Source organism: Pleurodeles waltl, chromosome 5 (assembly GCF_031143425.1).
Source record: "Pleurodeles waltl isolate 20211129_DDA chromosome 5, aPleWal1.hap1.20221129, whole genome shotgun sequence".
Classification (NCBI taxonomy): domain Eukaryota; kingdom Metazoa; phylum Chordata; class Amphibia; order Caudata; family Salamandridae; genus Pleurodeles; species Pleurodeles waltl.
Window position 1 is genome coordinate 807,408,458 of NC_090444.1, and position 14,415 is coordinate 807,422,872.

General features: G+C 43.6%; 1 protein-coding gene across 7 annotated transcripts in view; it reads right to left on the bottom strand.

Annotated features, from left to right (window-relative positions):
• LAMA2 (laminin subunit alpha 2) overlaps positions 1–14,415 on the bottom strand; it is a 3,379,260-nt gene that overhangs the window by 985,575 nt on the left and 2,379,270 nt on the right. For all 7 annotated transcript variants that reach the window (XM_069234829.1, XM_069234828.1, XM_069234823.1 and 4 more), the window contains one exon: positions 1,765–1,882. In XM_069234829.1, the coding sequence (XP_069090930.1) occupies positions 1,765–1,882 (118 nt within the window). The remainder of the gene's footprint in view (positions 1–1,764; positions 1,883–14,415) is intronic.

Below are 14,415 nucleotides of genomic sequence, written 5' to 3' on the forward strand. Positions count from 1 at the left end.
TCTTTGATTGCTGAGCTGTGTTGCTTGAGTTTTTAGTAAATCCATCTCTCTCTGTTCCAGTGTGTCTCTTAATTCCGATGTGGCCTGTCAGCCCTGTCACTGACCATTTTGGAAATAAGAGGCCATTTGTAATGAGAGCCTACATATGCTACCCTGCACAGTATATAGATGGTGACACACAGATATATATCTCCTCCCACTAACCACAAAGTGCAGCGTTGTTGGAGCAGATATGCTAATATGAGAATATTCTAATGATTTGCGTATATGTACTAATGAGAAAAATCACATTTGAAAACTAATAATTGAAAATAATGTGTAGTGTGCAAAATGTGCCCACGGGGAGTGGTCACCATCTGTGTTAACAGTACTAAAATAATGTGAAATTGTATGAAATATGTATTAATATGCCATAACTGATGATATAACCTATGTTTTATGATGCTTCATATCCTTAACTTAGCCAAATTAAAGGGGCTTGGTCGGTGCTGGGCCGTGCTTGCTTAAACGTGGAGACGCGATGAGCCGCAGAGGACTGGAACTGGAGAAAAGGACCTTGAACTGTACAGAGTTCAGAGATGAGCTCTGCTAGAATTTTCTGCAATGTACCAGCGGACAGGAGACAATCAGAACAAATTGATACAATTATGTGTAGAGTAGGCTAAATGTACTTTCACGGGATCTGAACAATAGAGGCACTGACTAAGAGACAGTGAGCAACAATTTTGTTACCTGAAGAGCCGGATGATGTTCTCACTGAGGGACCAATCATATTTATGGAACTTGATGCTTGAACCGACACAGACAAGTGGTAAGCAAAAATTATAGGTTAGAGTCATAACCCCTGATAAGGTTGACCAACTAGCAATTTGTGGGACGGACTGAGAGACCCTAATAAAAAGTAATGTCACGAGAAGGGAAATCAGAGTGGAGAGGCGAAAGTTGATGACGTCAAGAGACGCTGTCCAAAGTGCTGAAATTTGGGCTTGCTCCTTGTGAGCCCAAGCATTGCTGATGACTGATGACCTGGAGAAGAAGACTGCCTCGTTGCTGATCTATCTTGGATAGGTAGCTATAATGTTGACTGACTGATGTGTGCTTTTTCTTTCTAGGTACCGACTGCGTGGCTTAGAATGTTTTTCTCTCTTAGTTACTTTTTTCCAAATTATTGACTTTTTTGAGTAAATTGTTTTTCGCATGAAGACCCACATGCTGATTCTATTCTGAGATAGGTAGGCTGACTGAGGACGACTTAATGGTGACTTTGACTTTGAATAACTGACTCGCATTGCTGAATTAATTAATGTTTATGAATTTGCCAAGCTTAGATTGATGTTGTTTGCTTATTAATAAAATTTGATGATTTATTGCTCATGATGCTAGCAAAGTTTGATTAAACATGGATTCGTTGAAATAAAGGTTTTGGTGTTATATGTTTAGTTAAATATTATTGTGGGTGTTTCCTCTATTCACCACTTAGCTAGGATACTCTATGCGATCCAAAAGATTCATCGAACTATACGCGTCCCCTTGTAAGTTTACTTACTAAGGACAAGGCGCGCTAGCAGCGTAAATTGTTTTGCAATAATAAGACTACCAGAATCAAATTTCACAAGACTCTTCAAGAGTAGCTGTAACATCAATAAAGTTATCTGGACATGAATTACTATTTCATGAATCTGAAAAGGTTAAAGCATGCGCTCAAACTGAAACATTCAGATACCAACTGCACAGAAAGCTTTTGTTAAGAAAATGGTGCTGTACCTCACAGGACAAGCCAGAATAGCCTGGAGGGCATTCACATTTCTCAATCAAATAAGCTTGGGGGCTCATTGCAGACACAGGGCCTTCGACAGCAACTTCCATCAATATCTCAGAGACCCTGAAAGCAGAAAAAGAAGAAAAGCAATTTTATTACTTAAAGCCACTGATGTTTACTGATGGACATGGGCTAAAACATTGGCTTTGTCTTCAATACAGTGAAACTTGAGAAAATTATCGTATTGAGAAACTTGAGAAAATTATCGGATTTACACTTGCTAAGTTCCCAGTTCACATATAGGGGTCAACCTAAGCCAACTATCAAAGGCAACTTCCAAAAACGTCTGTGTTGACAGTTGGTCTCTTAGGAATTTAACTTTTAAAATGACTAGCACTATAAGGCAACAATCAGTGGATAGAAATTTCCTGATGTAATTTTGTTTGATATGGTTAATAATAATGTGGTTTATTGCCCCTCAAAAGTTTACAATTTCACTAGACCTTTGTTTTGCTAACCTTTTAAGTCATGATGTATAGATTTTTCTGTTAGCTGTTGCCAGCTATCTCTTTAACCTAACACACCACAAATCAACCTACCCTTGGTGAGTGGGAATATTTTTAAGAGTTTTTGTTTGATTTCCCTCTTGTCCAGAGTCAGCATAGGGTCAGAGTGGTGCAACCTCTAAACCCAGTGCTAACACTATACAATGAAAAGAAAGTAGAAAAGCAAAAACGTTTTCTTAAGAACCTATCACCTTTCCTGCCAAAGCCAGATATTGCCAAATAACAAGGCCTCTTATTCCTGCTTTCACATCATAACTTAGTTCCATCACCCTACGCTTCCTATCTCTACCTAACTCTCATAGATTTTTCAGCACTGCCGTCACCCTTGTCCCTGTTTTCCTAGCATTCTTTTGCTCCTTTTTTTCTCCCTTTTCTTCCTCTTGCTTTGGTGAAAGGTCAATGTTGATGCCACTGCCCACTACCAGAGCTTCAAATTAATCACTGCTCATACCTAGACCATAAATTGTTATCAAATGTACTGTAACTGATATTATTATTTTCAAGCAAGTATTAGAATTCCAGGTCCATTAGATACAGTCCAGCATAATTGTGGAAGATGCCATAGTTATTTCAGAATCAGAAGAAATTAAGTATAGATTCTGGTTAGGACTTGCGTGGCCCACAATCCTTGTCCTGTCACAGGGAATAGATGCCTCAATGGTGTGATGCATACATGTGGTGCCATTCACCTCCTAGCTACCTGCTCAAACTTAGTCCAAGTTGGTAGTTGCTGTAGCAAATATGATCCATTTCACAACATTGGGATCTGTCAGTTCATGTTTCAGAACCTGCAATTACTCGCTATGCAAACTTTTTATGGCTTATGGGTCATTGCTTATGGGAACAATGCCATGTTGTGAGTTATGTAATCTCAGCCCCCTTAGACACAGATACATAGCAAAATGACATTATACACGGCTCAGGATCAACACATCACCACCAGCCTCAGCGCTTCACCTTCGCACCACCGGCTGCGTGGCTCAACGATGACACATCGCCTTCATCACAAAAGGTTCGATGCCACACCTCAAGGACATCGCTTCGATGACTGCCTGGCTCAACAACACTACATCTCCCAGACTGTGCGGATCGAAATTCATGTATTGCATTTGCATCGCCTCTTGAATTTGGCGTGACCCTCCTTCCAAGGTAGTTTTCAGGGGGCCATGCGTAGGTCCTACAGCCGGACATCCCTCCATTGCCGTCGGCCTGGACTTTGGATATTCCATGGTCAAGAGCAACCACATGTAACCTTTTAGCGTTATTGATTTCTAAGCACTATTCTACCATTTAATCTTTACAAATTCAATTATGTAGTTCTAAATATTGGATTTTTGTTGTTTTGGTCTTGTTCTACTTCCACAAATATTCTTTATTATTCTACACTGGTGTGAAGTCTCCCAGCGGTGCTTTTACTGTGTTACTGTAATGTAAGTGTTGCACAAATACTTTAAACATTGCCTCTTAAGTTAAGCCTGACTTCTCTGTGCCAAGTTACCAAAGGGTGAGCACAGCTTAATTCAAATTGTGTATATGACTTACTCTAACTAGAATTGTGGTCCCTACTTGGATAGGGTGCATACTTCTGCCAACTGGCGACCCAATTTCTAACTGTCAACTTGCAGTATAAAGAATCTTGAAGGAGAAGGAGTATTGTTGCTATTGACAATCATTCACACTGCAGTCTTTTTATTTATTGTGTGGCAAAATCCTTAAATGGTTTTATAGTCACTAAAAGGCATGGCTGTTAAACCCAATTTATACAATTCCATTGGTTTTTGTTACACTCATATCTCACAGATTATGTTTCCATTAATTTTTAAATGATTTCAATAAAGTTTTCTGAATGATGTTGAAAACAATTTCAGTTATAAATATACGCAAAGCAGACCAAAAACATGGATAGCGAAAAATTGCTTAGCTTATCATATTGTCTCTTTGAAACATCCCACAGGAATTCAAACCTGGCCCGAGAGCAGTAGAGCAATTTGCAACAGAACCAGACTATCTTACAGATGTTTCTATGAGCCCAATAGACCAAACTCCCCCAATGTTTATATGTTCTTTTTGGTATGACTCCTAGCACAAAGGCTTTAATTGTTAAATCATCACCTATGATTGAGTCTTACCAGTATGAGGTTTTCTTTGCACAACATTGTTTATGCCTGTCATTTCTTTTGTAAATTAAAGGAATGTTAAATACCCTTATAAGGGTCAGCCACAATTGGGTATTGACTTGAATGCCCAGTGCCTCTCCCCTAACACTATAGCAAGTAAATAGTGAGATCTACAGTTTTCAGGGCGTTACCTGTTTCAAGCTTGAGCTGATGAGAAGATATAAAAAAACATTTTAGAGTACTTACTCAAAATTGATTTTCTGTTCTTGTATGTGCAGGAAGACCCTGACAAGTGCATTAGAGCCTAGCTGTACCATTTTACCGTACAAGCATCAGGTACTTAAACAGTTTTTACCATGACACACTGATTACTACATCATGCAATATTCACTTCTATGTTTTTACCAACAAGTTTACAATCATCCCTGCTTCATCCTAGAAGCATCCCCTTTAGAGGCTTGCCCACTCCATCAGTTTAAATAGTAGCTAGTTCTACCTCCCATTTGTTTACGGATCTCTGCAATTCCTTTCCTAGATTTCAAAATGTTCCTGCTATGCTGAGAGGAGCACTTGTTACCCCACAACTGAAAAGCCCCTGCTTGATCCTATGAGTCAGTCCAACTATTGTCCCATTTCTTTATTTCCCCTCTTTGCAAAAATACCATAATTTGTGGATAATAGGTGATTTATAAGCTTTCTGGAAACTCATCAGCTTCTCAATTTAGTTTGATCAGTTTTTCCAAAAGGTCTCAGCACAGAAACTGTCTTGGCAAAAGAAAAAAATGACATGCATCTCATTTTGGAAAATGAAGGCATGGCAGAGCTGATTTTGCTGGACGTATTGGCCACATTCAACACAATCTCACATACTACATACAGACATACTACCTTGCTTGAGTGCTTGGCAGACATGGGCATTGTGGATATGCATCACAATTGTTTTGCCTCTTTTTTACAAGGCCATGTAAAAATAGTATGCCTGGCCAACTTGCCGTCTCCAGTTAAACCAACTCTGACAGGTGTACTTCAAGGACCAACAGTCAGCCCTACATTATTCAATCTTTATGTAGCACCGGTGTGGGAAAGTCCTCCTTTTTGCCCTGGTCACCCCCAAATGTTTTGGACAGATACTTGTGGTTACTGACTCTTGGCTGTGCCCTGGGTAATGCTTCCCAGTCCCAGGGCCAGTGCTCTGTGTAAAGTGGATTTGCAAATTAGGCTAATTATAATTGGCAGTATCAACCTACCTTAAGTCCCTAGAATATGGTAAGGCATGTAGGTTTAGGGACCCCAGCATAGGTAGTGCACACTGCTGATGTGCCCAGTGTCATTTTAAAGGCAGGACTGCCTTGCTGGCTGCATTTAAACTAACAGTATACATGCAAAATCAACTTTGGAATTAAAAGTACTTCCAAAGTCTTAAACTACCTTATTTTACACATGTCACCCCAAGGTGTACCCTATGTGCCCCTAGGGTTGGATACCATGTAACTATAACCAGGAACCTTATAAAAATTGTTTTATATGCCCTGGTGAGGTAAAATAGCCAAATTTGTTTTTCCCTCTTTGTAGTGAATGGCCCCATAGACTAACAGGAGGAGACTTTATTCTAATTAACAAAGCCCCCATAATAGACAGATACCTTGAGTTAGGTATCAAATTAATTGTTATAATAAATCCCACAACTTACCATTGTTGGATTTAACATAACTAGTTCAGGTAAAGAGTTTAAAAACTCTACCTGAAAGTTGCCAACTTCAGTTCTGTAGTGCCATTCTCTGATTGGCCAGCCTGTGGCAGCCTGGCCAGACTGCCTTGATGAGGTGTCAATTGGCCTTGGCTGAACACAAAGGATGTGCCTAGGGGAGGAGATCTGTCTCAGCAGATGGTGAAAAGGGATGGAGGGAGAGCAGCAGGACATTTGGAGCAGCTCAGGACCACCCCCATTTCCTGCAACCCCAGACAATTAGGTGCCCTCTTAATTACATTAGGAGAGGGCAGAGGAGGGGTGTGTTTAGGATTTTTAGCCACACCAGTGGGTGGGCTTAGTCGGATCTAACATTCAAAATCAGTTTCAGCCATGTTGGACTTTTGAAGAATGTTGGTCCCTGGGCTTGATTTTTGCCACACGTCCCAGGAAGTGGTCATCAAAGGGGGAAGGACCCTGTGATTGGACAATCAGCCTCCCCTGTTTTCCACCCCAGGAGCAAGGATAAATATGGCAGTGTTGCACCCACACCTCAAATCCCTACAAGGAAGAACATCAGAAGAAGAAGGACGCCCTGCTAGACCCCTGACCTGCACCTGGACACTGCACTCTGAAGGACTGCACCAGCTGGACACTTGGGCTTCACCACAAAAAGGACTTTGCCTGGCTTTAACTGGTTCAAGAAGGGACTCCATGCTTGCTACAGGTGAGAAATAGCTAACCAGAGTCCCCTGCAACAAATCATGAAGAAACTGACCAGCTGACCACTAAGAGCTTCTGCAATTTTGGGGTGAGCTGTGGAGTCCAGAAGTTTGGAGAAGATTGGAGAACATTTGGTATTAAGCTCCATAAAGGGACCGACCTGCCACCAAGAGTCAAGCCAGTTTACGTAGACCATGACCCGGCCTGACTTGCAGGTTTGTCCTGTGAAAAGCTCCAGAGCCCTAGACTCCAGGATTCACCGGGGGCTCCTGGAAAGGCAATACGATGATGTTGACTAGAAATTGGCTTGCTGTGGACGGTCGTCCAACGTCGGAGAAAAAAAGCTCCAAAAAAGTGACTACGTCTGAAGGTATAAAGTTGACCGGGACTTCCCATGCAGCGTATCCCAGGAGAGCTCCAGGGACGTCAGATGAAGATTCAGCTTTGGTCTGGCTGAAAATGTTTATCCCGAAAAATCATCTAAGTCCGAACATAGAATTCTCACCAAGGTCACCTGCAACACGAATCTGAAGAGGGCTCCTGGGAGGTCAGATCGGATTTGTGACTTCGTCCCGCTGAAGAAAATCTTCAGCAAAACTACCAAGTCCGAAGGTAAACTTTTGACCAAGGCCTCCCGCTTTAGCCAAGCAGGGCTCCATTGCAGTAGGCCTGAAACTTTGACTTTGCTCTGGTCGAGGTGTTACCAGATGAACAGAATGGCGCTTTTTGCTTCTATGTGCTAGAAAACATTCATTCTTTAAAAATTCATATCTCCGGTTCCCCTTATCTGATTTTATTCATTTTGGTGTCAAATTAAAGATAGAAAAATTTCCGATTTTTATGAATTGGTTGTGGATTCTTAAGCTATTTCCTGTGTTTAACTTAATTACTGTTTTGTGATACTTGAATGCTTTACACACTTTGGGGGTTATTCTAACTTTGGAGGAGTGTTAATCCGTCCCAAAAGTGACGGTAAAGTGACGGATATACCACCAGCCGTATTACGAGTTCCATAGGATATAATGGACTCGTAATACGGCTGGTGGTAAATCCGTCACTTTTCTGTCACTTTTGGGACGGATTAACACCTCCTCCAAAGTTAGAATAACCCCCTTTGTCTCCTAAATTAAGCCTTGTTGCTCGTTGCCAAGCTACCAAGGGTTGAGCTGGGATTAATTTATTGAGACCTACCTGAACATATTGGGGGTTAGTGGCCTATTGCTAAGTGCAGGTACTCACCTGCCCTTACCAATAATCCAATCTCCAACAACCGGCAAACGATGTCACTGATACGCATGTATGGTATCAAGTTATAAGCCGATGTTGATGACACTCAATTCAACCTTAGGTTAGATAGAAACACTGAAAGGATCTCTCAATAATTCTCTTTCTGCCTTAAGGAGGCAGCATAATGGATGAAATTCAGCTATTTTGCCTTAAACAGTGATAAACCAAGGGTGGTAGTAGTTGATAACCCCTCCACATGGTTGGCTGAATGGTGGCCTGAATCATTGGGCTCTCTTCTTGTTCTCTCGCAACATGCCAGAAATGTGGGCATACTTTTTGACTCAAAACCTACCTTTGAAAAGCATATGAAATCACTCATCACTACTTGCTTTCCATCTGCTATGTATCATTATTAAAATACTATCCTTTCTCCTATCCACCTCCTAGGAAAGATCTGGTCCATGCTTTGATTATTTCAAGTTTGGAATATTGCAATTAGTACTAGTTGGACTTCCAAAATATCTAGTGGAGAGGATGCAGACAGTACCGAATGCTACAGAACACAGAGTTTTGGGATTATAAAGAGGTTCCCTTATGCCTGCCATCTTCAACAAATCCAATGGCTGCCCATTGTCCATAGATTTCTTTTCAAAGTACCTTTGTCATAAAGTGGTGGATGAGAAACGTGCATGTTCCCCATATTTTCATGGTATTCCTCCGCTCGATCTTTGTGTTCAAGCTCTCAATACTTGATCATAGTAACTAATGCAAAAAACATGCTGGGAGGCTGCTCTTTATCAGTGGTGATGCTCAGCCAGTGCCTCTCCCCACCCAGTCTAACCACACAACTTTCATGAAACCATTACCTTTATATTTGTTTAATTTGACAATTTAATCTTCCTGTCATTCCTGCACTGCTCTGGTGAAGTTGTTTTTATAGAGCCAGGACACTTCTTTCCAAGGTACCAGTGAATTTAATAAAAACTTACATTAATATTCATTCATTCATTTGTTCTTTTTGTAAAAGAATAAACGAGTGTAAAAAAAATAAAACTTTACCAGCCTGATGTAGCATCTATTATCTTAAATCAAAATAGCCTCCTGTTACCATCCTATACATCAGTGGGAGAAGCACCAACGATTTTAAACAAGGAGTAACGTACACATATGAAGTGTCAATATGTCCAGGATCCTCCAGGCTAATGGGCCCAGAAGCAGGAGTCCATGAAAGGCTAAGGACATTCTTTAAAATAATCCTTTTGTACAGCGGAGGTGTGAAGCTCCACTCTATGGATTTCCTCTATGCTGGATTAGTAATCTGGATCACACTAAAATAATGACCATTGCGGCTCTTATGTCTGTATAGATGCAGGCAACAGTTTATAAATAACACTATAAGAGAATACTGCAATAGAGCAGAAGTGCAGAGGCTGAAGACTTCCAAATACTATAAGACATACATTATGAAGGGAAAAAGATGAGGGAGAAAGGCAAATAGTGGGATGAATGAGCATGAAAGCTAATTATGAATCACTAGGTACCAATTAAAGATATAGCTCTTGCTGGGGTAAAACATGAAGATGACAAAAAGAAATACCGAAACATGACAGAACAATGTTCAGAGAAATACATGAGTAGCTGAACGAGTCTGGGCCTCAAAGTCTTTACACTACCAGGCAGATAAAAAAGACTGTTTCTTCTGTATATATGCTATCAAATAAATACCTACCTGTGCATCTATCAGACCATGTAGAGCTTCTTCAAAGACAAAACACATCTTTGAAAAGGCTGGGCACTTCATGGTGTTGTTAGGAGTACAAAATTAAGAATTATACTCTGCTCGAAATCAATCACATTTTTTAAATTCTAAATTACATTCAACCAAGTTTATGGAGAGGAGATTCTTACACATCTTTTCTAAGAGGAATCACAGCAATTTCAGATAAACAAGTTTCACAAATACAACCAAGGTTACAGTAGAGTTCTAACTAAGGTTCTAGCAAATAGAACATAACCTGGAAAAGTCTGATCATCTTTTGAAAGAGGGAAATACTACATTACTACTGGTCAATGATGACATAAGTGCATTTAGGTGGGAGAACTGAACAAACCCAGAGGCAAGTAGCTGTTAACAAATATGAAATGAGTAACTTTTCACGTTCTGTGTCATATTGTTTAGGAAAATGTAGTAGCAGATAAATATGAACTCAGCTGGTGGGTAAGAGGGTAGGACTTTTGGAAATTAGAATGACACCAGCAAAAGATCTTAGTAAAGAATTACACAAGAAAACGTAAACATATGTAGGGCTTAGTAAAATAAATAAAAGTGGCTTGACCAAGGAACCTCGCTAATGCACTATTCAAGGTTATAAAATCCCTATAAGACCCATTATAGTTGGACAGCTCAAGCATCTGGTTTGGGAATTATGTATCCAAATTATGGCCTTGGTCTCTATGTATAATAAATATTGAAATCCAGAAAGGATGCTGCACAATGCAAGGAATACAGAGCTATAAACATATTCAATAATCATCTGAACATAGGCGATCATTACAACATTGGTGGTAAAAGCTGCTTACCGCCGTGCAGAAGACTGCCAACACACCGCTGCGGCAGAGGAAATCCGCCACAGCTATTATGACCCACAGGACGGAATCCGCCAACATTCAGACACCCACACAAGTCTGCCACACCAAAGGTCAGTGATAAACTGGCGAAAACAAATCCTCCACCGCCAAGCCAACAGAAATACGCCCATACTATCACGACCCATGCAACCGCGGTATTCCATTGGCGGTACACACCGCCACGCTCAAAATACACCGACTCTTACAAAACACTACCACATTGGACAATTCGAAATGCACACAACTGACACACATACACACACCACTCCCACACATCCAATACAATATAAAATGCACACCCACATCACCCACAAACCCCTATGACCACAATTACTGAGAGAAGGCGAGAGAGAGACACCACCATCAACAATACTAGCATCCACAGGCACACAACACCATCACGCACATAACTTCTACGCACCTCACACTACACACCACTACATATCAGCACACTTATCACCCCACACACCACCCCACACATCACCTACACCACCCCATGGCACAGAAAAGACACCCCAGGTTCTCGGAGGAGGATTTCAGGGTCATGGTGGAGGAAATCGTCCGGGTAGAGCCACAGCTATTCGGATCACAGGTGCAGCACACCTCCATTGCAAGGAAGATGGAGTTATGGCGCAGAATAGTGGACAAGGTCAACGCAGTGGGACAGCACCCAAGAAATTGGGAGGACATCAGGAAGAGGTGGAACGACCTACGGGGGAAGGTGTGTTCCATGGTCTCAAGATACCACCTGGCGGTTCAGCGGACTGGCGGTGGACCCCCACCTCCTCCCTCACAACTAACAACATGGGAGGAGTAGGTCTTGGCGATTCTGCGTCCTGAGGGCCTCGCAGGAGTAGGTGGAGGAATGGACTCTGGTAAATCAAATCTTAACTATTACATCCCCCACCCTACCTGCATGCCAGCACATACCCCAACCCTCACCCTCACCCCATCACTCTAACTCCTCACAAATGTCCCAACATCACAAACGACACATCCTAACACCAAGCCCTGCATGCAACAACAAAGCCTGGACACCCATCACTAAAGCATGCCCACTGCACATACCCATACACCCCCCTAAACCATCATCACACAAGGTCCCACACAGGAATGCAAGCACTGGGGTACACGGTCACCCACCTATTGCACACCATGGCACACACAGATGTAATAAACATACTTTTATACCCCTGAAAGACCCCTACCCAACGTCACCGGACAGGAGGGTCCACACATGTCCACACCACCAACAAAAGAGGCCCACAGTGATGACAGCAGCTCTGTCCAACTGGATCTAGATGACCAGCCTGGCCCATCGGGGACCTCTGGACAGTCGGTTCCCCTCATCCAGTCACTGGCCACCACAGACCTTCCCCCCTCTGGAAACACCATCACAGCACCCACCCAGCGGGACCATACCTCCGTCCCCAGGACACGTCAATCAGCAGTGTGTCCACCACTACAGGGAACCCAGGCTAACCCACCACCCCAACAACAACAGGGACCTGGGGGCAGTGGTAGTGGGCACACAGTCCAGGGGACGGAGGGCCAAGAACACAGGGGAACTGGGAGGGCTGCTGTGCGACAGGGGGCGGACAGGCCTAGGGAACCCACTCTCCACGAGGCCCTCTCCAACATCATGGGAGCCTACCACCACTCCCAGGAGACGATGGCAACGGTACCGGACAAGTTTCAGGAGACCCAGCGCCTGCAGGAGGAACAGTATTTGGGCTTCAGGGAGGAACTCAGAGCCATCAATTCCACCCTGGGCACCATTGTAGGGGTGCTGAAGGAAGAACTCAACACCAGGAGGGACGCTGTGGCACTACAAGGGGCCCCTGAAACTAACATGGACGATGAACTGCCCACCACCTCCGCCGGCCCTAGTGGACAGGAGGCACTGCCACAGGCCCACCACACCAGCACCCCACCCCCTGCAGAGGGAGAACCACCTCGCAAACGGTCCCTGAGATCCAGGACAAAGACAGAGAACGATGCCAAGACCCCCGCCAAGAAATGAGACCACCCTGAATGTCATCCTACTGTCCCACTTTGTCACCCTGTCCATCCTTAAACTGACCCAGCTCCACTTCCGATGCCCATTAGGGCAATGCACCTGTGAGACTAATAGACTGGACTCTGCCATGGGCATTCCTCCACCATCACCCCTCACAATTTTGCTACCCCCTCCAATATTGAGCACTTAAATAAACACCCTTAAAGCACAAAACAATCTGGAGTCAGTCAGTGATTTCGGAATAGTGTATTAGCAATTACTGTGGCAAAAACCTCTTTCATTTGTAATGTCAAAATACCTATGTCACACAGCTGTAGTCCATGAGTAATCAAAGCAGATGTCACACATTGGGACCCACATCTGTGAAATCGTAAGGGAAAGTGACAACTCAGTGACAATACACTGGGTGAAAACGACAGACAGTAGAGAGGTAGTAGTGTTTAAGTACATGTAGTAGGCAGGTTTGTATTCTTACCTGTGTTTCACTGGAAATATTGCTGGATCACTGAGTCCCTGTTGTCCATGTCTTCTTCTTCTGCTTCCTCGTCTTCACTTTCCACAGACTCCACCGCTGCAACAACACCACCATCTGGACCATTCTCCTGCAGAAAAGGTACCTGTCGTCGCAAAGCCAAGTTGTGAAGCATACAGCAGGCCACGATGATCTGGCACGCCTTCTTTGGTGAGTAGAATAGGGATCCACCTGTCATATGGAGGCACCTGAACCTGGCCTTCAGGAGGCCGAAGGTCCACTCGATCACCCTCCTAGTTCGCCCATGGGCCTCATTGTAGCGTTCCTCTGCCCTTGTCCTGGGATTCCTCACTGGGGTCAGTAGTCATGACAGGTTGGGGTAACCAGAGTCACCTGCAAATGGCGAGGGACAACTGTTAGACACACATTAACCTGTAGGGATATCCCCAGACCCAGACAACCATTCCCACTGTCTTGCTTCCAGGTGCTCACCTAATAGCCACACAAGGTGCCTCTGGAGTTGACCCATCACATAAGGGATGCTGCTATTCCGCACGATGTAGGCGACATGCACTGAGCCAGGGAACTTGGCATTCACATGGGAGATGTACAGGTCTGCCAAACATACCATCTCTACATTCATCGAATGATAACTCTTCCGGTTTCTGCGCACCTGTTCACCCCTGTGGGGGGGGACCAAAGCCACATGTGTCCCATCAATGGCACCTATGATGTTGGGGATATGTCCCAGGGCATAGAAATCACCTTTCACTGTAGGCAAATCCTACACCTGAGGGAAAACGATGTAGCTCCGCATGTGTTTCAGCAGGGCAGACAACACTCTGGACAACACATTGGAAAACATAGGCTGGGACATCCCTGATGCTATGGCCACTGTTGTTTGAAATGACCCACTTGCAAGGAAATGGAGCACTGACAGCACCTGCACTTGAGGGGGGATTCCTGTGGGATGGCGTTTAGCTGACATCAGGTTTGGCTCCAACTGGGTACACAGTTCCTGGATTGTGGCACCGTCAAGCCTGTATGTGATGATCACGTCTTTCCTCCATTGTCGACAGGTCCACCAACGGTCGGTACACCGGAGGATGCCGCCATCTCCTCACATGTCCCAGCGGACGGTGCCTATGAAGGACAACAACGAGCACAGAGTCAAACAACTCAGAGGTACGTTCCCACAGCTTACACAGAACACCAA